Source organism: Microtus oregoni, unplaced genomic scaffold (assembly GCF_018167655.1).
Source record: "Microtus oregoni isolate MIOR12 unplaced genomic scaffold, Mior012 000003F_ref0000135, whole genome shotgun sequence".
Taxonomy (NCBI): domain Eukaryota; kingdom Metazoa; phylum Chordata; class Mammalia; order Rodentia; family Cricetidae; genus Microtus; species Microtus oregoni.
Window position 1 is genome coordinate 19,274,587 of NW_024543062.1, and position 23,999 is coordinate 19,298,585.

General features: G+C 48.2%; 1 protein-coding gene across 1 annotated transcript in view; it reads right to left on the bottom strand.

Annotated features, from left to right (window-relative positions):
• Positions 1–23,999, bottom strand: part of Dnah10 (dynein axonemal heavy chain 10) — a 118,966-nt gene that overhangs the window by 89,463 nt on the left and 5,504 nt on the right. The window contains exons 3-15 of the mRNA XM_041648016.1: positions 20,119–20,219; positions 19,177–19,285; positions 18,107–18,222; positions 17,103–17,319; positions 14,514–14,671; positions 13,904–14,134; positions 9,905–10,095; positions 8,155–8,353; positions 5,077–5,271; positions 4,299–4,469; positions 3,718–3,894; positions 2,558–2,683; positions 606–778 (exon numbers count right to left, since the gene is read on the bottom strand). Of these exons, the coding sequence (XP_041503950.1) occupies positions 606–778; positions 2,558–2,683; positions 3,718–3,894; positions 4,299–4,469; positions 5,077–5,271; positions 8,155–8,353; positions 9,905–10,095; positions 13,904–14,134; positions 14,514–14,671; positions 17,103–17,319; positions 18,107–18,222; positions 19,177–19,285; positions 20,119–20,219 (2,164 nt within the window). The remainder of the gene's footprint in view (positions 1–605; positions 779–2,557; positions 2,684–3,717; positions 3,895–4,298; positions 4,470–5,076; positions 5,272–8,154; positions 8,354–9,904; positions 10,096–13,903; positions 14,135–14,513; positions 14,672–17,102; positions 17,320–18,106; positions 18,223–19,176; positions 19,286–20,118; positions 20,220–23,999) is intronic.

Sequence of the window (23,999 nt, forward strand, 5' to 3'; positions counted from 1 at the left end):
GATTAAAGGCGTGCGCTACCACCGCCCAGCAAAATTAATTTTTAAATAAGAATAAAATTAAATTAAAAATGAATAAAGGAAACAAAAGCTTTGAGGGGAGGGCTCCACCACCACCTTTTGGAGTGTCAGATAGTGGTGTTGAAGGGACAAACCAGTTGATGAAGTGCTTGCCTTGCAAATATGAGGACCTGAGCTCGACCTCCCGCTCCCATGTATAAAGCAGCATGGTGGGAAACTCCTACAGTCCAAGCACTAGGCAGGCGAAAACAGCTCCCTATGACTCACCAGCGGTCAGCGTAGCCAGACCAGGGAGCCGCAGACCAGGGAGAGAGCCTGCCTCAAAATTAAGGTGCATGGACGGTGTCTACGGACAATACCCAACTTTGACCTGGGCCTACGTGCTCATACACCTGGCACACACATATGTATGCATGCACATGCACACACATATACACACAGAGGCACAGACAAAGGCACATGTATGTGTGCACGCGCGCGCACATACGCATGCACACACATACATACACACTTTAAAACAACAGTAAAGAGTGTCAAGAGGCCCTGAGACCAAAGTGTCCCCTCTGACTGAAGAAGGGTCTTCTCACCTGAGAAATTTGTCTTCTTGGAGGGCCACATTCCTGGCCAGTTCAGGGACAGTGAATCCCAGCTGCTCTAAGTACTTGGTTTCATTAATAATCTCTCTGAGAACCGGAGAGAAGTTGATGACAAACACGGCTCCCTTTTCCACAGGGGGCGCATCCTCAGCCACATTGGTGGTCTGTGGAAGAGACAACACACAGCCTGGAAGTATCTGCCGCTGCTTGTAAAGTTCACTAGACATGATTTACACAGACCAATGGGGTCCCTTTCCCCAGCAGATGGACGCAGACCGGACTAGTGTGCCACACAGTCTGTTTTGCAGAGTTGTTCAATAATCTAGTTTTGGGCTGGTGCTCATTGTGTAAAATGCTTGCTCTGGAAGCAGGAAGACCTAAGTTTGGATGCTCAATGCTGTGTAGAATTTCAGGCATATGTGCACATGTGCGTACCACAAATAATATCAGAGAGAGAGAGAACAGAAAGAAGGATTCTTGGGGTTGTAAGACCAGCCAATCTAGCCAAATACATGAGTTCTTTGTTCAGTGAGAGACCCTGTCTCAAAAAATGTTGTTGGGGGTAATTGAGGAAGATACATGATGTCAACCTCTGGTCTCTGCATATGTGAACATACGTGCAAACACTACACACACACAACTGGACTACAGAGTGAGATCAAAACCAGCCTAGGCAACTGAGTAAGACCCTGCCCCAAAATAAAAAAGGAAGACAGACAGAACTATTTCTCAGCAGTAGAATACCCCAGGGAGGGATTGGGGTGTGGCTAAGTACTTTCTTAGCGTGTACAAGGCTCCTACTTCAAACACCAGCCCTGGGGAGTGGGGAAGAAAGAATTCTATTTAGTTGCCAATATTAGAATACTAGGTGAAGTGCTAGAAAAACGGGGACTTTACTTGGAAAGCAGGGAAACCAAATCATGTTGGCAGGGATAGGCTAGAATTGGGTAGCTGACTCCCTTGGGGGCCAGGCTCTGAACACCCCAGCTCCCCCAAGTTTATGACGCTCTGCCCTCATGGCAAAGAAGCTGCCCACTAGAAAGAGTTTCAGGGACAGCAGACACAAACCACCAGGTCAACAGACACCAACCTCCTGAGTGGTGGCCCCATGCCAGGCCCAAAGCCAAAGTTCAAAACCAGTCACCTAGGGGCCTTCGAGGTGACTTGGTGAGAAAAGGCGCTTGCCACCAACCTGCATTCAGTCCCTGGAGCCCACATGGAGGAGGAAAACTGGACCTGCAAGCTGTCCTCTGATGTCCACACGCACACAGAGGCACACACACATCCACATGCTAATGAGTCATGTAAAACCCATCGCCTGTGGCTCATGAAGAGTCAGGACAGCACAGGTCTCTGTCATTCTGTACACTCAATTATTTTAATTCATATCATGTATGCAGGTATATGGAGGGTGTGCATACATATATACATGTCTGTACATGGATGTGAAGGACAGACAGCAACCTCGGGCATCATTTCTTCTCTGCCTTCTGCCTTTTTTTTAAGATATATATATCCCATTCCATTATATATATATATATATGTATATATATATATACATATATATATAATATCCCATTATATATAATGGGAATGGGTATATACACATGAATGCAGGTAATTAGGGTCCAGAAGAGAACATCAGTCCCCTCCCCCTCCCCATGTGGACATGAGGAATCAAGCCTGGGTCCTCTCTCTACAAGAGCAGCATACACCCTTAACCCCTGAGCCAGCCGCACTTTTTCTTTTGAGGCAGGGTCTCTCACTGGCTGGAAACACCCAAGGTGTGCCTGCTTCTGGCTGAGCCGACTCCCCAGCCCCTCGACTTGTTTTCTGAAGGAGAATACCGAGCCACCCAAGGGGTGCGTTGTAGCTGCTGCCGTCCATGGCACCTCTGTTCCCCTCCCTGCCCCCTCTGTGGCGGGGTGGATGGAAGGGCCCACCTTGGTGAGAAGGCTCTTCTTCATGAGGTGTGGGAGGTTCAGCTCCGTGCTCTCTTTCCACTGCTCGTACTTGCGGTCTTCGTAGTCCTTCATGGTCCTGCCCACCTCCAGGTACCTTTGCTTTACCTGCCGGGAAGTGGAACAACCATCACCTTCTCCTCGCTCTACTGCCCCCCACATAAACTATAGGGATTTTTTAAGGATTTATTTTGTTGGGGCTGGAGAGATGGCTCAGTGGTTAAGAGCATTGCCTGTTCTTCCAAAGGTCCTGAGTTCAAATCCCAGCAACCACATGGTGGCTCACAACCATCTGTAATGAGGTCTGGTGCCCTCTTCTGGCCTGCAGACAGAATATTGTATACATAATAAATAAATAAATATTTTTAAAAAAAGATTTATTTTGTTTTGAATTATGTGTGTATGAGTGTGCATATGCACATAAGTGTGAGTGCCCACGAAGGCCAGAGGTATCGGATCCCCTGGAGCTAGAGAGGTACCATTGGTTGTGAGCCACACAACATGAGAACTACAAGTCTCCTGAGAAAGCAGTACTCGCTCTTAACCACTGAGCTCTCTCTCCAGCCCCGAACTCTATAGTTCTTTAACGAAAACATCTGTCAGCCTCCGCTTAACCACATACAAAAGGCTTTGGGGTAAGAGATGGTCAGTGTCAAAAAGACAGTGGTCATGAGCATGTGGCTCAGCTGGAAGAGCGTTTGCTTAACATAACCTCAGGGCTCCACCCCCAGCACCACACAAGCCAGATGTGGTGGCGCTCATCTCTGATCCCAGAACCTGGGAGATGGAAGCAGGAGAATCAGGAGTTCAAAGTCCTCTCAGCTACACAGTGAGTTCGAGGTCAGACAGCTATGTAGGACCCTGCCTCAAAAATAAATCTAAAAGAGGATGGACGGATAGATGATAGATAGATAGATAGATAGATAGATAGATAGATAGATAGAGAGATATACATAAATGAATGACAATAGTCATCCTTCAAAGCAAAGTCAAATCTAAGGAGAAGCAGTCAGGCATCATGGGGACAGAGACTGGAAGAGAAGGAAGAAGGAAACAAGAAGGAAGCCTTAGATACTGGCCAGCCGAGGTGGCAGCCACCCAGCTAGAGGAGCACAGCACGGCCTCTGGAGGCGGTGACACACCTCTTGGCCGCGTTCACTGTCCAGGAGTTCCTCGACCTCCTGGAACCTGAGGATGGTATGCTTGATCCTGTAGAAGAGGGAGCGCTCCCAGCAGATGGCGCCTGCCACCGGAGGGTGATTCTTGTACAGCGGAGGGTTGTCCAGGTTCTGCACAAAGATCTTATTAACGATGTCGATCTGAAAAGTGAGTGGGCGCTCTGGTCAGCCTCCCGTGGGCCGTGCCAGACAGGCAAGACTTAGGTGGAGGAGGGAATTTTGCAAGGAACGCAAATAAGGGCTGAGACTCTGGGGACAACAAGACAATAAAAAATGAATAATAAATAAATAAGAAAGATACGGTACAATATTTACTACTTTTTTCTTTCTTGTGCTCTCAATCTCTTTCCCTCTAAGCGTCCCAAGTTGTGTGCATTAAAATAGCAAACCACACACCCCACATATACTGATTTGATTGAATTATTTGAAATCCATAAACCTCTTCTAGAGGTGACCCCTGGCCGATGTTCCTTTGAAAGGAACGTCTCTAAGCTGGGCTGTGGCCTTGTGTCCACAGCCCAGGCAGCCGTGGGTTTCCCGGTTACCTCCTTGCAGTACTGGGCCAGAATGTCATTAAACTTCATCATCATCTGCCGGTTGATGGCCTCCCGGGAGCGGATATGCTTAAACTTAAACAGCATGTCAAAGGCCGCTTCAGCCGACCGGAGCGTTTTGAAAGATTCGTCAATAAAATTTTTTGCTTCTTTCTCAATAACCTGTCAGAAGAAAAAAAAATAAGAAAAAGAAGGAAGGAAGGAGGGAGGCAGGGAGGCAAAGAGGGAGGGAGGGAGGGAGAGAAAGGAGGGGAGGGAAGGCTGAAAAAAAAAAGCAGCTGCTATTGTGGTCTTTCAAGAAACCAGGGTGGAGGATTCAGCAGCTTGGAACAAGCCTCTGTCCTTTCTCAATGAGAGTTGCCATCGGGTCAGAGGAACTTGCCTGGACTGGGGGATGGCTCAGTTGGGAAAGTGTTTGCCTTGCAGACATGAGGACTTAAGTTGGAACTCCAAGACCCACATGAAAAACCTGGGTGGCCACACCCGTTACCCCATCTCTGAGGGTGGGAGCAGAGACAGAGAGAGACCCTGCCTCAAAGGAATATGTGGGGCATGGCAGAGCAGGACAGATGCCTGGCCTCTTCTGGCCTCTGCAGGAATACACAGATACATGCAACACACACACACACACACACACACACACACACACACACACGTGCATGCACGCGCACAGAGATAAATAAATCCCTAAAAGGAGACGGTAAGCGTGAGCAAACAGGGGAGGCCTGGCCTCTGCTTCCGTGGTGCAACCGATGGCGCTGTCACTTGCCAGAACTTCAAGCTTGAAGTCATCCATCACGTATTTCCAGTATGGAGAGGACTTGATGCTGAAGGGGTCAAAGTTCAAGCTTTCCATCGGGGTGACCAAACTGTCTACCCTGCAAAGGACATCGTCGATCCGCTTGGGGTCCCCCGTCACAGCCTTGAGCTCTGGACCAAATATGTTGTAAAATTCCTCCATGACCTGGGGGTAGGACAGAATGGAAGGGGGCTAAGCGTCCTTTGGTTTACTCCGACCTTTCTAAGCATAAATAGCATTTCGAGATTAGCCTGAAGGCAAACTTCTCCTCATCTGAGACCTTTGGTGCTATATCCTTGCAGCAGAATAAGATTCAGAAGCCATGGGGCCTGGAGAGATGGCTCAGTGGTTAAGAGCACTGGCCGCACTTACAGAGGACCTGGGTTCCATTCCAGGCACCCACATGGCAGCTCACACCCCTCTGTATCTTTCTCACTCTGGATGCTCCCCTGTGAGCCGGCCACTCTGACTAAACATGACATCATACAAGAGTAACAGAGAGAAGGGGAGCCAGAGTTCCTGCAGGCTGAGGGGGAGAGGGGCTGGTGAGATGCGAAGTAAAAACAGCTGAGCGTGGCGCACGAGTCTCTGCTATTCTGACAATGTTGAAATGAGGATGCACCTGCCGGACGGTGGTGGTGCACACCTTTAATCCCAGCACTCGGAAGACAGAGGCAGGTGGATCTCTGTGAGTTCGAGGCCAGCCTGGTCTACAGAGCGAGTTCAAGGACAGCCAGAAAACCCTGTCTTGAAAAACAACATCAACAAAAAAGCTTATGTATCATTCTAGTGACTCCATATTAGAATAAAGGGATTTATCTATTTATTTTGAGACACAGTCTCATTATGTAACTCTGGCTGGCCTGGAACTCTCCAGGTAGACCAGGCTGGCCTCAGGCTCACAGAGATCCACCTGCCTCTGCTCTTCCTGTGCAAGGCTGAAAGGCGAGCACCACCACCCTCATCAATTCTGGGTTCCATCCCTCCCACCACATAAACAAGTAGGGTATACGGGTATAAATGTAATTCCAACACTTGGAAGGTGGAGGCAGGAGGGTCAGAAATTCAAGGTCTTCAACGACAAAGAGAGTTTGAGGCTATCCTGGGCTACATGAGACCCTGTCTAAAACATAATAATAAGGATTGAAGGAGAACAATAAAATGTTCAGAAAGAACTTTAAAGTCGCAAGTCCTGCACTTTCTTGTCCATGCTGCTGTTATGACAAGGTGAAGAAGGATGTGGGAAGAGATGGTGTCCTGTTTCCATTGTCTTTCCTGCAATGTCCCATTTTGTCATGCGTGGGCATGTATATGCCCGTGTGTGTGCATGTACAACTAGATGCATGTATGTGTGTATGTGCACACGCGTGTGTGTTCATAACCAGAGGTGGATATCGAGTGTCTTCCTCACCCACCTCTCTTTTCTTTGAGTCTCTCAGTGAACCTGGGACTCTAGGATTCAGCAAGCCTGGTGGCCAGCGAACCCCAGGGACCCACCTCCCCAGCACTAGAGTTACCGCAGGCTCAGCTTAGGCCCTGATGCGGGGGCTGGAGATCTGAACTCAGATCCTCATGCTTGCTCAACCCGTGCTTTGCTCACTGAGCTGCCTCCCCAGACTGTGGAGATGTGGCCAGCCCTGGTTTTGTTCTGTTAATTTTTTTTCCCCAGCAATGAGTGTGAGTTCAGGCACACCGTGGGCTCACCGTGAGTGTGCAAAGTGAATGAGAAGATGGATCACTGTAGTGATATTTCATTTGTATTTTAATAAATAAAGCTTGCCTGAAGATCAGAGAGTAAAACAACCCCACTTGTCTGCCTTACAGACCAGGCAGTGGTGGCACACACCTTTAATCCCAGCAGCCACACTAGTTTGCCACAGAAACCTGGCAGTAGTGGTACACACCTTTAATCCCAGCCCTAGATAGGAATATAAAGTGGGTGGAGACAGCTATCACACACAGTCTCATTCTGAGGATTCAGGAGGAGGAAGGATCGCCATTTTGGACTGAGGTAGAGGTAAGAGCCAGTGATTAGCTGTTTTTCTTTTCTGACCTTCAAATTGAACCCCAATATCTGTCTCTGGGTTTTTTTTTTGTTTTGGGGTTTTTTTTTTTGAATGTATTGAAGTTCTTTTTTTTATATTTATTTATTTATTATGTATACAATATTCTGTCTGTGTATATGCCTGCAGGCCAGAAGAGGGCACCAGACCCCATTACAGATGGTTGTGAGCCACCATGTGGTTGCTGGGAATTGAACTCAGGACCTTTGGAAGAGCAGGCAATGCTCTTAACCTCTGAGCCATCTCTCCAGCCCTGGGGGGGGGGGGGTGGTTTGGTTTTTCAAGACAGGGTTTCTCTGTAGCTTTGGTGCCCGTCCCGGAACTAGCTCTTTTAGACCAGGCTGGCCTCGAACTCCCAGAGATCCGCCTGCCTCTGCCTCCAGAGTGCTGAGATTAAAGGCGTGCGCCACCACCGCCCAGACTGTCTCTGGGTTTTTATTAGACAGATCACCTCCAGACAAGGTCTGTGCTAGCCACCCAGACACTAAACATGCGCCCCTCTGCCCAAAAGTAGCGTGGGGTCAGGTCAGTGCCGAGCTGGTGGGTGGTGGACAGGCAAGTACCCAGTATAAGGAGAGCTCAGGAGGTGGTCTGCTAGCAGAGGGAGGCAGGGCACAAAGAAAAACCACGGAGCTTGCTGGGAAAATGATTCGGTTAGTAAAAAGCATGAGGACCCACAATGGATGGCCAGGCGTGGTGGCCCATGTTTGTAATCCCAGTACTGGGGAGGTGGAGACAGACGTGTTCCTGAGGTTCACTGGCTGGCCAGCTGAGATACACACACAGAGCCACAAAAGACCTGGGGTACAGCAGGACATTCTGGTCCATTCTAGAATATTCTATATGTTCTTCTTTTGAAAGTTTCTAATGGGCCCTTTCAGGTCTTCAGAACCTACCCAGCACGGTGGCATCCCCCCATTCAAAGGCCAGAATGTTTCCTTCCACCAGGCAAATCCATAGACAACACAGAAGGCGTGGTTCCTACCTGCAGGACATCTGCAAGGTCCTGGCAGATGCCGGCCATGTAATCTGTTCTCTCAAACAGCCGCTTGCGGTCAAACTCCCATCGTGCCTCCCGACCAGAAGCCTCGATCTTGGCCCGGGTGTCGAAGTAGGATTTCTTCCACAGCTTGAGAGTATTTCTGGCATCCAGGGTTTTGTGCTGGGCGTTCGCTCTGTTTTCTCTGTTAGGCAGAGATGCCAGGCTTCGAGCAAAGATGCGGCCGCCCACATCTGAGCCACACTCTCCCCAGGGCATTGGTATCTGAGAGGATTCTCCTCCAGGACCTCCCTGGCGCCAAGTCCTCCTCAGGGAATGTTTCTTCTTGGGCCACTATGATTTGCAAGGGTGCAAAAAAGCCCCCAAGCTGGGTCCAGGCTATACCTCCGCAGGAAAGCAGGCTACATGGGCGGGGGTCGGGGGGGTGACCTTGGTGCCTGTCCTCCTGGTCACTGTGGCAGCCTCGACCTTGGAGCTCAGATCCCGTGTGGAGCTGATCTCACCCACGCGGACCGTGTGGGGAGTGAGAAATGTCTGGGTGCAGCGTGGCGGTAGTGTGTGTGTTTAGCTTTGTGAGACGCTGGGTTCGATCCCCACATCACCAACACACAAAATGGCTAAAAATCATCACCTGACAGGCTGCTCCTCCTGGGGGCCCAGGCCTATGACTGAGCATTCCCTGGCCACTTACCTCAGTTTCTCCGAATGTAAAATCACACGCTGGAGACGCCACTCAGCCTTTAAGAGCGTGTGGCCAGAGTTCAGATTCCATCATGCACTCTGGTCAGCACACAGTGCGTGTAACTAGAGTTCCAGGGTATCTGATGCCTGCTTCTGGCCTCGGCTGCAGGCCCTGCACACACGTGTGCATACCTTCACACAGACACACACCCATACACATAAGTAAAATAAAGTAGGTCATGCATAGTGACACACATCTTTAAGGCCAGCACTTGGGAGGCAGTGGCAGATAGATCTCTATATGGAGTTCCAGGCCAGCCAGAGATACGTAATAAGACCCAGTCTCAAACACATACATCATTGTGTGTTACACAGTATAATTGTACGTGGAATTGTGTATGACAGTGTGTAAATAAAATACATGTTATATTTTAACAATGAAATGCTATGTGGTCATAAAGAGGAATGAAGTCTAGGTGATGCATATAGATCATGGATAAAAACCTTGGCGATGTCATGACGAACAAAACACCACCCAGAAAGACTTGCTGTTGCATGATCTCCAGGCCTTGGAACTTGGGGAGGGAGGAGGTTTGAAGTGACTTACTAAAAGGTGCCAGGCTTCTTTAGAAGATGAAGAGGATGTCCTTTTAAATATATGTTCTAAAATTTGTGTGTGTGTGTGTGTGTGTGTGTATTGCAGTACCCAAGAAGGCCAGGAGGGGGCATCAGATCCCCTGGAGCTCTAATTCCAGGCAGGAGGCTGTAAATTGCCTATGGGTGCTGGAAACTGGACCCAAGTTCTCTGGGAGAACAGCAAATGCTCTTAATCACTGAGCCACCTTCCCAGTCCTATAAAGAAGGCTCTTGAGTCAACTGACGTGATGGCTGGAACACCGAGAGCATTTGAATCTCTGATATGGTTTTGCAGTGCGGGGGATGAAACCCAGGCCTCCGTGCACTAGGCACCTGCTCTATGGCTGAGGCCCCCAGCCCTGAACTGCACATATCCCGGACTTCAGAGGGAGCCCCATTTGGCCCTGTGGCTTCTCACTTGAACAGGGTGCGCAGGTTGATGACTCTGCACACGCGCTCAGCGATCTCCCAGGCGATGCGCTCCATGAGCGGGATCATCCTCTCGTCCTTGTTGTAGTGTCTCGAGATGATCCACACCATGCGGAGGGCGCTCATCATGGATGGGATGGTGTCCAGGACCACGTGGAAGTTGGAACCATGTGTGATGTTCTACAAAAGTCAGACCGGGGACAGAAGAGGGGCTTAGCCTCCCTCTCCTCTTCTCTTTCTCTCTCTCTCTCTCTCTCTCTCTCTCTCTCTCTCTCTCTGGACTTCTTAAACAGGGTGTCCAGGCTAGCCTCAAAATTACTACGTAACATCGGACAACCTTCAACTCCTGACCCTCTCTCTCCCATTTTCCGAGCACTAGGATTCCATGTGTACACCACCATATCTGGTCCTGTAGAGTTTTTGTTTGCTTGTTTATTTGTTTATTTGAGACAGGATCTCACTATGTAGCACAGGTTGGCCTGACAGTCTGGATTCTTCTGTCTCAGCCTCCTGAGTGCTGGGAGGATAGGAGTGGTATGGTGGTTTGGAAGAAAATGTTCCCCACAGGGAGGGGCACTGTCGGAAGGTGTAGCCTTATTAGAGGAAGCGTGCCACTGTGGGAGTGAGTTTTGCGGTCTCTTATGCTCAAGCTATGTCCAGTGTGGCACACAGTTCACTTCCTGTTGCCTGCCGATCAAGACATAGAACTCTCAGCTCCTTCTCCAGCACCATGTCTGCCTGCACACTGTCATGCTTCCTGCCATGAAGATAACAGACTAAACCTCTGAAACTGTGAGCCAAGCCAATTAAATGGTTTTCTTTTATAAGAATCTCTGTGGTTGTGGTGTCTCTTCACAGCACTAGAAACCCTGAGGAAGACAGGAGCATCACCACGCCTGGCTTCACTGATACACTACCTAGATGACTTGGTGAATGCCTGAAACAAGGGAGAAAGCCTCTGGATTGCCACACTGGATAATTTAGGGGATAATGGCAAAACAGCTCTGGTGTTTTTCCCCAAATATATTCTCTATCTGATGTTAGTTAAATTGGTAGATGAGGACTCACTGTCTATACATGGAGTATATATACACGCACACAGGCACACACACACACACACACACACACACATAGAAACACACACAGGCACAGACACAGACACACAGACACAGACACACAGACACACACAGAGATACACACAGAGACACACACAGACACACACACAGAGACATAGAGACACACACACACACTAGGGTAGTGTGCTTTTCCAAGAACAACTATTAGTCATTTATTTGTCCTCTAGAACTAAATTAAGATGGAGGAGTGTGGCCACTCTGCTACCCTGAAACCAGCGGGCTGGGAGGTGAGAGCAATTCTCCTGGAGAGGCCCTGGCTCTGCACCTCCATGTGGAAGGAAGCCAAGGACACCCAGGCAGAAGAAAGGAGCATGCAAGAAAGACAGTCATTCTAGAAGGGGATGCCCTGGGAGGCAAGATGAATGTCTATGGAGCCCTTGCCAAACCCTGACCATTAAATGGGAAACAGGGGTTTTTATCAAGAAAACAATCGCACACCAGTACACAGTGCAGTGACTGTCCTAATTAATGTCAGCTATCAACTTGACTTAGCCTAGGGTCATCTAAAGAAGCCTCAATTTAAGGACTGCTTCGATCAGACTGGCCTGTGGCCATGTCTGAGGAATTGTCTTAGTTGATCATTGATATGTGAGGGATTGATCAGCCAACTGTAGGTGGCACCATCCCTAGGCAGGTGGGCCTGCACTATATAAAGAAGAGAGTTGGAGGGCTAGAGAGATAACATGGGGTTAAGAGCACTGGCTACTCTTCAGAGAACCTTGGCTTGATTCCCTGCACCCACATGGCACCTCACAAACACCTATAACCTCAGCCCTAGGGGATCTGATAGCCTCTTTTGGGCTCTGCGGGCTGGACCAGGCATGCCCATAGTACACAGAAATACATGCAGGCAAAACAGCTATGCACATAAAAAATTAACATGAAGATTTAAAATGAAGAAAGCTAGCTGACTGAGCAAAGAGTGAGGCGGAAAGCCAAGCTCCTCCATGGTCTCTGCTTCAGTTCCTGCCCTGACTTCCTGCAGGGATGGGACTGTGGTCAGCAAGTGTAAGCCACAGAAGCCCTCTCCTCCCCGCATTGCTTTTGGTCAGAGTTGTTGTTGGATAAACTTTTTGTACACTGTGAAGAAGTGTCTCTGACAAGGAACCTTCTGATTGGTTTAACAGAGAGCTGAAAAGCCAATAGCTAGGCAGGGGAGGATAGGTGGGACTTCCCAGAAGATATAGGAACTCTGGGAAGAGAGGTGGGATTCGCCAGCCAGACACAGAGGAAGTGGGATGCATGGTAACTGAGGAGAGGTAACGAGTCTCATGGCAGAACGTAGATTAATATAAATGGGTTAATTTAGGTTGTGAGCTAGCTGGAAAGAAGCCTGAGCTAAGGATGAGAGTTCATAATTAACAGTTGTCTCCGTGTCATTGTGTGACCTGCTACCAAGACTATCGCCGCAACAGGCAGCAACCTGGGAAACTGACACATGGCAGATCTGACGAGGAACCTCGGATTCAGCCTTTTGAGTTGGTATCGTTACTCCGTGATAAAAGCAAGAGGTGAGGACATGCGTCCTGGAAGTGAGGGGTGGAACTGAGCTGTGCACTTTCGGCCAGCCAGAAAGCAGAGGAACAGACAGAGAGAAGCCCCATGAGGACAACATCCTCCCATCCCATGGCCTACTTCCTCCACCTCCTGAAGGTTCCAGAACCTCACACAACCCAGTGCTGCATGCCCATGGGAGACACTTCCTTTCAAACCACAGCACAGCATGTTATGCTCATGAAGACAAGAACGCGGGAACATAACTAGAAATCATAAAAGATAAATGTGCAGGGGCTAGAGAGATAGCTCAGGGGCTAAGAGCATGCACTTCACCACCAGAGGACCTGAGTTCAATTCCCAGCACCATGTCACGTGGCTCACAACTGCCTGTAACTCTAATTCCAGGCCAGAGCCTCTGTGGGCACCAGCATTCCTGTGTGCATAGACTCACACATAATAAAAAGTAATAAAAGATTAAGAACACAGGAACATCTAGGCAGTGGTGGCGCACACCTTTAATCCCAGCACTTGGGAGGCAGAGGCAGGAGGATCTCTGTGAGTTCAAGGCCAGCCTGGTCTACAGAGTGAGTTTCAGCCTGGACTACACAAAGAAATTCTGTCTCAACAAACAAAAAACAAACAACAAAGACAAGGACTTTACTTATTTATTGACTGACTGATTGATTGGTTGCTTGGTTGCTTGGTTGCTTGGTTGCTTGGTTGGTTTTTGAAACATGGTTTCTCTGTGTAGCCCTGGCTGTCCTGGGACTCACTCTGTAGAGATCTGCTCCCTGCCTCTGCCTCCCACTGCACGCAGCTTTTGATGATACGATTTAAGCTAGGATAGAACATTTGCCTAGTGTGTGCAAGACTGAGTTCAATTTCCAGTATTTAAAAAAAATCTTGAATTATTTAGTAGTTTGTTATTGTTTTGTTTGTTAAAGGTAAGGACTCAGTTGAGCGGTGGTGGCAAATGCCTTTAATCCCAGCCCTCAGAGGCAGAAGGATCTCTGAGTTTGAGACCAGCCTGGTCTACAAAGTGAGTTCCAGGACAGCCAGAACTACATGAGGAAATTCTGTCTTAATTAAACAAACAAATAAACAAAAAAGAATAAAAAAGACAAGGACTCAGTAAGCCCAGGCTATCCTCAGATTCACAGTGTGGCCTTGAGTTTCTGATGTTGCTGCCTCCACCTCCCAAGGCACCAGCAACAGGGCTAATGCGGGCCTGCGCTAGGCAGGTACTTTTCCAGCTGAACCCCACAAAGCCAGCACCCCAGTGTCATTTTAAAAGTGGCATCCATGCAGTGCCCCTCCCAGGACTGGCTTTCCAGGGCGCAGCCCACCCTGCATACCTTGAAGTGACGTTCCACGGTGGACAGGAAGCGCACATTGTCCGAGGCCTCCATGTGGAGTTTGAACAGCTCCGTCAGGACAGGCTGCACATTGGCCGTGAGCATGGATTCGGCTTCCTTGATCACATCCAAGACCTTCCTAACGAACGGAAGCTTCGTTTGCTCATAGAGGGCGCTCAGCGTTGCGTTTCTTTCTCTCCAGAACTCAATTTCAGCCAGAGGACCATTGCCCTGGGAGAGACAGGAGCACACAGACAGCGCTCGCTGTTACAGTGGGAACACCCGTGGGCATTTCTACAGCGCCCACCCTTTTCCACCTGCTCCGGGCAGGCTGGTCAGTACAGGGCTTCCAGGTGGAGTTCTCATCCGGCATGGTCCAATCAGTCGATCTCAGGACTCTAAGGAATGCAAGACGAGGATCCTGCCCTTCCTGGTGGTGCCCACAGGGACAGAAACTACATATCACTGATGCAGAGGAAGCAGTCTGAGGAGACAGCCCTCGTTCCACCAGCATCATTTAGGGGAGTCGCACACTGAGAGAGACACCGGCTCTCCTGGAGACCTTCCTTGGGCTGGTGGGCTGGTGGGCTGCAGGCCCCGGACAGGTTACCTGGGGCGTCTTCTTCAGCTGGCTCTCCAGAGCAGATGAAATCTGGTTCAGCCAGTTGATCACACATTGCTCCAAAGACTCCACCATTTCTGCGCTGGCCACCAGCTCGGACACTTCCCCCTCCACACTGATGCTGGGCATTTCCAGCTTGATCTCACCTGGTGGAGAATGACTCGTTAGAGCCGGCATTCAAGTTCATCAGCACTGCTTTCCTGTTGGTCAGGTTGCCAGCCCGTCCCCTCCTCCATCTCTGCCTGGTTCTCTTTCACAGGAATGCGGTTAAAACCCTCTGCTGAATGGCCCAGTGGTTAAGTCCCATCAAAGTGATGTCAACATAATGAATTGGTTTTCTCCCCCCACTCCCCAGACGGGTTTCTCTGTAGCTTTGAAACCTGTCCTGGAACTCGCTCTTGTAGACCAGGCTGGTCTCAAACTCACAGAGATCCGCCTGCCTCTGCCTCCCAAGTGCTGGGATTAAAGGCGTGCGCCACCACCACCCAGTGGTTTTTAAACATAAAGCAATGAAAAGAAAGCCAGCCTACAATCATAATCCCAGAGAATTTAGACAACAATGCGGACACTAAGAGAGACTTACAGAGATCTAATCTACATGGGAAGTAGAAAGTAGAAAAAAACAAGATCACCTGAGTAAATTGGGGCATGGGGACCTTGGGAAGAGGTAGAAGGGGAGGGGAGAAGAAGGAAGGGAGTGGAGAAAATATATAGCTCAATAAAAACAATTTAAAAATTAAAATAAATAAATAAAAAGAACCCCCCCCCAAAAAAAAAAAGCAGTGAGGATGAACGGTCTCATCTCAGAACCAAACAGAGCGACCGGCAAGGAAAGCTCCAGACTAAGGAACACTTCAGGCACGTAAAACACCAGAGCCAGGGAGATGCCTCCACGGGCTAAAGTGCTCGCCATACAAGCTTAAGGACATAGTTCCCATCTCTGGAACTCCTATATGAGCCAAGAACAATGGTTCATGCCCAGAATCCCAAGGCGGAGACAGGCAATCCCTGGGGCTCAGTGACCAGCAAGGCTAGACTGGTGGCGACTGAGAGACACTGTATCAAAAAAGAAACTAAAGGAAGCCTAAAGAACTATCTGCACACACAGGTGTGCCCACACCCCAACACACACAGCTACACCCCCCACCCACAGGGAATTAAGAAAAGAGTGGATTCTCTAGAGTTCTGGTCCCACATCTCCGGCTCTCCTGGGCTAAACACTCTGTCACCTTTCCTTGGCTGGGTCCCTAAACATGAGCACCCAGTTCAACTCCACTCCCCCACCCGCCAGCCTCTTGCGTCCTTGGGCCTTGCTTGCCACATCTGCTTCCCATTACCCCAGGCTCTGGAACTCAGGTAAGAGGAAGGGATCAGGCAGGTACTGCCTACCAGACAACCCCTGACAGTGGGTCACCTGAATACCACAGCAGGGGCTGCATGAGACCCAATGCTACCTCCTCTAGGCAGCCCCCATGATTTCCCCGCGCTCTTGTGTAGACCTCACCAGCTTGCTGAGCTCCACGTTCTACTACCGTTGGGCGTGCATGGGAATGCCCAGTGGCCACGAGGATTCCATCATCGTACTTCTAAACAAGTCCGTTTCCAGAGAACTTATAAATGAGCATTACTGGGCTGGAGATGCGGTTCAGTGGTGAGGGCTCTCGCTTAGCGTGTGCACAGCCCAGGGGTTAAGCCCCAGGATTGGCAGTATATGTCTGTAATCTGAGCACGTGTGAAGTAGAGGCGGAAGGATCCGAAACTGAAAGTCATGCTCACTCAGCTCTATGCAACTGATCTGGACTACAGGACCCCTTATCTTAAAAACAAACAACATCTGGGCATTGGGGTGGGTGCTTTTAATCCCAGCACTGAGAGGGCAGACGTAGGTGGATCTCTACGAGTTCCAAACCAGTCTGGGATACATAGTGAGACCCTGTCTCAGAAAAGGGGAGAGAGGCTGAGAGAGATGAGACTGCTCAGTCTTGAAGAGATGCTTTTCCAGAGGGCCTGAGTTAGATTCCCATACGGGCATAAGTCTCAGTGGCGTGAAACTCGAGTTCCAGGGGGTTCCAGCGCCCTCTTCTGGTGCCTGTAGTACTGCATGCAGACATACAGGCAAACACACACCCATACGCACAAAATAATATGTTCAAAAATGCCACGAATTGTTGGGTGGTGGTGGTACATGCATTTAATCCCAACACTCGAGAGGCAGAGTCAGGCAGATCTCTGAGTTCCAAGATGGCTAGGGCTACACAGAGAAATCCTGTCACAAAAAAACAAAAAACAAACAAATGCACACACATAAAAACACAAATTAAGGCAGTTAAATCTCTGTGAGGAGACCAGCCTGGTCTACAGAGCGAGTTCCAGGACAGGCTCCAAAGCTACACAGAGAAACCTTGTCTCAAAAACAAAACAAACAACCCCCCCCCAAAAAAAACAAAAAAAAAAGAAAAGAAAACAAATCACAAATTCAAACAAACAAACAAAAAAGCCTTCTGAACTTTTGCATTGTTTTCCTAAGAATTTTTGGTTCTTCACAGATGGGGAGGGGAGGGGGCAGAGCAGACCGACCTTCAAGCTGCTGCATGGTCCTTTGGATGTTGTTCGCAAACTTCTGAAGATTCATTAGGAATTCATCGCGTATCAGCTGGATGCTGTGGTACTCCACTGTTTCCCCAGATATGCTGGGCAACTCTGACGCGTAGTAAGAAAACTCTTGGGATTCTACAGCTGTTCCCTGGCCTGACTCCGACTTGTGCTGGTTGAATGACAGCGCGGGCATGAAAACCTGCAAATGCACAGCCATTCGTGTGGTTAAATCACCCTGGGGTCTCCAGCTGTCTGTCAGGTTGGCAGATGTGCAAGCTGGCACTGGGCACTCCTGGACGCTCAACATTCAGGAGGCTGAAACAGGAAGATTGCTGTTCAAGGCAGCCTGGGCTACAAATTGAGACAAGGATTTTGTCACTACAAAGGTCTCAAAGGACACCCCAATTTGCTGGCTATATAACGGTTGGTCAATTAGAATGAATTTTGCTTCGCCCTGCAGTTATTATTTTAAATTTTTATTTATTATGTATACAGTATCCTGCCTGCATGTATGCTAGTAGAGGGCACCAGATATCATTTAGATGGTTGTGAGCCACCATGTGGTTGCTGGGAATTGAACTCAGGACCTCTGACAGAACAGCCAGTGCTTTTAACCTCTGAGCCATCTCTCCACCCCTGAGGTTATTTTATAATGAACAACTTGATCTTCTTAAAGCAGCCAGCATCTCTGTTCTCAGAAGTCACAAGATTAAAAGGTGTCATCCAGAGGCCTGTCGTCCAGCTGTGAACCCAGCACATGAGAGGCAGAGGCAGGAGGACTGCCCATGAAGTCTAAGACAGCCTGGGCTACAGAGTGAATTCCAGGCCACCTGAGCTATAGAGAAAAGACGCTGTCTTAAAACAAGCAGAGGTTACCAAGTGAACAAGCACACATAGCTAGTGACCTCCTATTCCACATCTCTCCAAGGTTAAACCCTCTGGCCCTTCTTTGGGAGCAGGGGACTGTCTTGGAGACCAACAGTTACCTGGCAGATGACGTCCCTCAGGAAGCGGAGCACTTGAGAGTTTAAGATCCCGTACTCCATGGTCTCCGGCATCATTTCCATTGCTTCCTTCATGTCGCTGGCTTCAGGGATGGCCTCTAACCCGAGAGAGACCCAGGGCGTGGAGTTAGTGGGTGTCCCAGAGTCTCTCCCTCCTCTCATAGGCTCTGGTCACACAGTCAGAAGATGGGCTGATCTGGATTTAAGCAAACCCTGAGCAAATGAAACTAAACTACATCTCACTGGACTTTTAAGCTGTTTTTTTGTTTTGTTGTGTTTTCTTTGGTTGTTGCAGTCAGGGTTTCTCTATGTAGCCCTAACTGTCCTGGAACTCGATTTGTAGACCAGGCTGGCCTCAAACTCACAGAGGTCCACCCGCCTCTGCCTTCCTAGTGCTAGGATTAGAGGCATGTGCCACCACCGCCTTGGGAAGTTGTTGGAAGATTCTGGGGGTTTTAAAACTGTACCGTACTTTACACTATAGTATTAACAAGGTATCTTGGGGACAAGAAATTGAAAGGTTCTATTTTAAAAGTTATCTGTTTAGGAGCTGGCGAGACGGCTCAGCCAGTAAGAGCACTCACTGCTCTTGCAGGGGATGTGAGTAGAGTTCCCAGCATCCGCTTGTTCTCACAACCACCTTTAACTCCAGTGCCTGGAGAGTCAATGCCTTCTTCTGATGTTTATGGGCCCCAGGCATGCATACGGTGCATGTAAACATGCATACACATAAAATAAAAAGAAATCTTAAAACACACATACGGCTCATCTTTAGGGTTGAAGAGATGGCTCAGTGGTCCAAGCACTTGCCAGACACGCACACAACAAGGGTTGGTATCCCTGGAAACCTGTGTAAATGCCAGGTGGATGTGCGGCCTGCTGTAATTCTAGCCGTAGAAGGTAGAGAAAGGGAGATGCCCAGAGCAAGGCGGCTAATAAGATTAATCATGTCAGCTTCCTCTGTGCCCAATATCAATCTTGCCTGCCACACGCATATGCCCCTCCACATGTACGTGTTACCCCCCCCCCACACACACACACAGCAAAGGTACCTTTTGTGCTTCTGAGGAAGAACACCACGGTCTGTTCCAGAACCTCCTCTGGGAGGGGGGTGCAGCTCACATGCAAGTCCAGCCTGTTGATGATGCGCTTTACGAACTTCTGAAATACATGCAACACGGTTGGGCCTGCAGGTGCCTGCTCCGCAGAGCCCACTCTTCTCCAGCATGGAGGATCCCCTTCCGTTCTACAGCAGCCCCAAAAGAGCTACTACGCACCCAGCCCCCGGGCCCTGAGTCTGCAGCTTCTGCTAGGCAGCCCAGGGACAACCAAGAAGGTGACCTTAGGAGAGGTGGCAGCAGGCTTGGAAGGGCGGGGCCCATTGAGAGAAACTGGCTGCCTCTGGCTAGTTGTTTGGTTTGTTGTTTCTGAGACTTTGGGTGGGCGCGTTAAGTATTTCTTTTTAAAAGATTGATTTCTTGGGACTGGAGAGAGGGTTCCGCAGTTAAGAGCACTGGCTGGTCTTCCCGAGGACCCAGGTGCAGTCCCCAGCACCCATATGGTGGATCACAACCACCTGTAACTCCAGTTCCAAGGTGTCCTGGCCTCTGAAGGCACCGGGCATGCATGTGGCGCACAGTCATATGTGTGGGCAAAACACCCACACAAATAAAATAATAAAATAGAATTTTCATATATAAACAAATGTTTGGGGTTTTTAAAGATTTATTATTTTCCTGTGTATGAATGCCTTGCCTGCATGCTTGTCTGTGTACCGTGTGTGCCACTATCTGTCTTCCTCCTTTCTCTGTCAGCCAAAACTGCTGCTGGGAGTCCCTCAGTCAGTAAGGAATCTAAGGGTGTTCTGGGAAATCTCAACCCAAAATTCTGGAGTCCCTGCTCTAACACATGGTCTCACATGCTCTGTGCCTGTCACCCTGCCTTATGAGAGCCCCCTGAGCCACTCTGCCAACAAGCTGGAGAGGAGGGCACACCTTGCCCGACGGTTTGTCTGGGTGCTTGCTGTCGACGTCATCATCATCCACATCAAACAGGGAGGGCGTTATGGAGTCGTTTCTCAGCTTCGAATTCTTGGCTATAAAAACACAATGCAATGAGTTGAGATGGCCAAGGTTTCCCACCAGCCAGATGCCTTTGCATGGTACCTCCTGTCCTCCATCATATGCTCTGCAAAGGACCGGAATGTGGCTGACAGGAGCCCACACATCCAAAATCCTCCCTGTGGCCCACAGGTATATATATCCTGGCTGTGGTGCCCAGCAGATGATTCCTCCGAGTTGGGGTGTGCGTGTGCATGTGTGTGTTAACCTTACACAAGGTTTATGAATAAGAGTCACAACTAAGGGTTCTAACTCAACAGTAAGACACTTGTCTAGTGTGTTCAAGGCCCTGAGCTCCATCTTCAACTCTGCAAAATGAACAGTCAGCTGTGGTGGTGTACCGGTCACCCAGCACTCCAGAGGTGGAGACAGAGGATCAGGAGTTCAAGGTCATCTTTGGCTACAGAATTCAAGGCCAGCCTGGGCTATAAGAGATCCTGTCTCAAAAAAATTAGAGATGATAGATGAACTATTTCAAAGGTTAAGAGCACTTGTTGTTATTTGAGGGGACCTGGGTTTTGTTCCCAGTACCCACATGGCACCTCACAACTGTCTGTCACTCCAGTTCCCTGTCTTCAGACGCCCTCTACTGGATTCCACAGGCACTGCATACACATGGTGCACATACACACACGCAGCTGCCAAAAACACACTCGGGGGTATGCTTAGTGTCACTGGAGGTAGTTAAAGCTGGGCTGGGGTAGTAAGAAGGCCACTAGTTTGTTTCCTGACCGCCCAGACTCCCAAAATAACCACACAGAAACTGTATTGATTAAATCACTGTTTGGCCTATTAGCTCTAACTTCTTATTGTCTAGCTTTTACATCTTAATTTGGCCCATTTTCATTATTTTATATTTTACCACAAGGCTCATGGCCTACCAGCAAGGTTCCAACCATGTCTGTCTCCGGTGGTGGCTCCATGGCTTCTCCTGACTCCACCTTCTTCCTCCCAGCATTCAGTTTAGTTTTCCCCACCTAGCTCTGCTCTACCCTATCACAGGCCCAAAACAGCTTCTTTATTAACCAATGGTTTCCACAGCACACAGAGGGGAAATCCCACATCAGGCTGGGGTTGAGATGATGAATGGCTCAGTTGGGAAAGTGTTTCCAGTATAAGCCTGAGGACCCGAACTCCAGCACTGTAGAAAGGCAGGTATGGGGGCACATGCTTGCAATCCCAGCACTGGGGAGGCTGAGACAGAAGGGCCACTGTGGCTACTGGCCAGCCTAGCCTAGTAGGTGAGTTCCAGGACAGTGAGAGATCTTGTTCTCAGAGGAGAACACGGCAGACAGCTCCAGAGGAAGGACACCTAAGGTTATCCTGTGGCCTCCATAGGTGCATGTGAACATATGTAGTTTTATATGCACACATGCACAGCATGCTTACCTGCATGGGTGCATGTGAATGTACACAGTTTTATATGCATGCATGCACAGCATGCTTACCTGCGTGGGTGCATGTGTGTGCAAGTGTGCACATACACACCAATAAACAAACTGTTAGTGCTGAGTTTTATGCAGCATGAATAATAAAAACCCAGAGACAGATATTGGGGTTCATCCTGAAGATCAGAAAAGCAAAGCAGCCAGCCACTAGAGAGCTGTCATCGCTATGAAATCTTCAGACTGAAAGAGAAAGAGTTCCTTCTCATCACGCTTTACATTCCTCCCTAGTGCTGGGATTAAAGGCATGCACCATCATCACCCAGCCTCTATGGCTAACTAGTGTGGCTGCTGGGATTAAAGGTGTGTGACACCACTGCCTGCCCTGTATGGCTGACTAGTGTGGCAGTTTTGCATTCTATTTTTCAGGCAAGCTTTATTTATTAAAATACAAATGAAATATCACTACATTTTCCCTTTTTGTCTAAAATTTTAAAAGGAAGGCTATACTAATATAAGAAAACTACATAAAATAAATACAATAACTATATATAAATATATACAGGCAATAAATACATCAACAATGTCTAGTCCATTTGCATTTAACAAATTCAGAGAAAATTCTCCATATCTATCCTACCTTGGTGAGCCCAAAGTCTTGTACCTAATTTACTTTCTATCATAACTTGCTTTCTGTGTCTGGTAAACAAGGAAAACTATAACTTTTTAGTCTTTAACTCTCTCAGAGACCCAAGAAGGAAATAATATTAACTGAGTAAGCAGGAAGTGTGAACAGGCAACTTCCAAAACATGTGAGAAATGACAAAACAGCCGGCTGCCTGGACAGTCACCCAATGTTGGGTGTCCATCTTCAACCGACAGGCCTGGACAGACTTTTCTATGAAGCAGGATATTCTAAAGGGCTGTCCCTCCTTGTCTTGACAATGTTTGACAGTCACTCTCTTTTGTGTCCTGCTTGTCCAATTAGGACATCATACTGTCAGCAGTTGAGGCAAGGGCATTTTCTTGCCACAAAGGAAGTAAACTCCACGTGGAATTTCTTCAATGCCCATTATCTTCTCTGAAGTAGATTGGTGCTGCCAGGAGCAAACATGTCTGATTGTAATAAAAAAAACTTATGTGATTAAAACATCTTAAATGCCATATTCTGTAGATCTCTGAAGTGTTTGAAAATGACCTATCTAAAATATATCTTTGTTTGACCTGGCAAATATATGTATGTGACTGGCAGATATACCTAATGTGACTATAAGTTCATTTATAATAGGTAGACAGAATCGTAATTGTAACCTGCTTTTTCTGACTTATTTGCATCAGGATAGAATGTAGGGACATTATTGGTGTGTTCCATACAATGAGGGGAAGGATCCAATTAGTTCTCTTTATAAGTCGAATTTTCTTGCTTTTGGAACAGTTGTTGCTAAACCCTCCCCCCAAAATTACTACAAACTCTTTGCCAGGGTTCACATTCTTCCCATAATTTGTCAATTTCATCATTGTTAAAAGGCACTATAATTTCTGCTGGGTCTATTTCTGCTCATTGACAAAGTATCAATTTTCCTTTTAGAATTAACTCAGAGACCTTTTCCACATAAAGTTTTAACTTTTTACTTGGTTTATGTGGTTTAAAATATCCACTCTAAAATAACATCTTCCCCCCGGGCCGTGGTGGCGCAAGCCTTTAATCCCAGCACTCGGGAGGCAGAGGCAGGCGGATCTCTGTGAGTTCGAGACCAGCCTGGTCTACAAGAGCTAGTTCCAGGACAGGCTCCAAAACCACAGAGAAACCCTGTCTCGAAAAACCAAAAAAATAAATAAATAAATAAATAAATAACATCTTCCTTCTACATTAAAATTCCCATAGGGGAATATTTGGATGGCAATATGACCAGACTGCTGTTAAGATTCAGATCCACATGTGCCTATTGCACTTTCTCTTCAATCAAAGCCAATTCTCTCTCAGCTTTGACTGATAATTCCCTGGGACTATTTAAGTCCTTGTCACCATCTAAGGTTTTGTTTAAATTAATCAGGTCATCAGAACCTAGTCCAATAGTGCACCATAGATGGGAAATGTCTCCAAGCAATCTTTGGAAGTCATTAAGAGTCTGCAATCGATCTCTCCTAATTTGCACCTTTTGGGATCTAATTTTTATAAACCTATTTTATAGACTAAATAATTAATAGAGCCGGGCAATGGTGATGCACACCTTTAATCCCAGCACTTGGGAGGCAGAGGCAGGCGGATCTCTGTGAGTTTGAGACCAGCCTGGTCTACAAGAGCTAGTTCCAGGACAGGCTCCAAAACCACAGAGAAACCCTGTCCACAGAGAAACCCTGTTGCGAAAA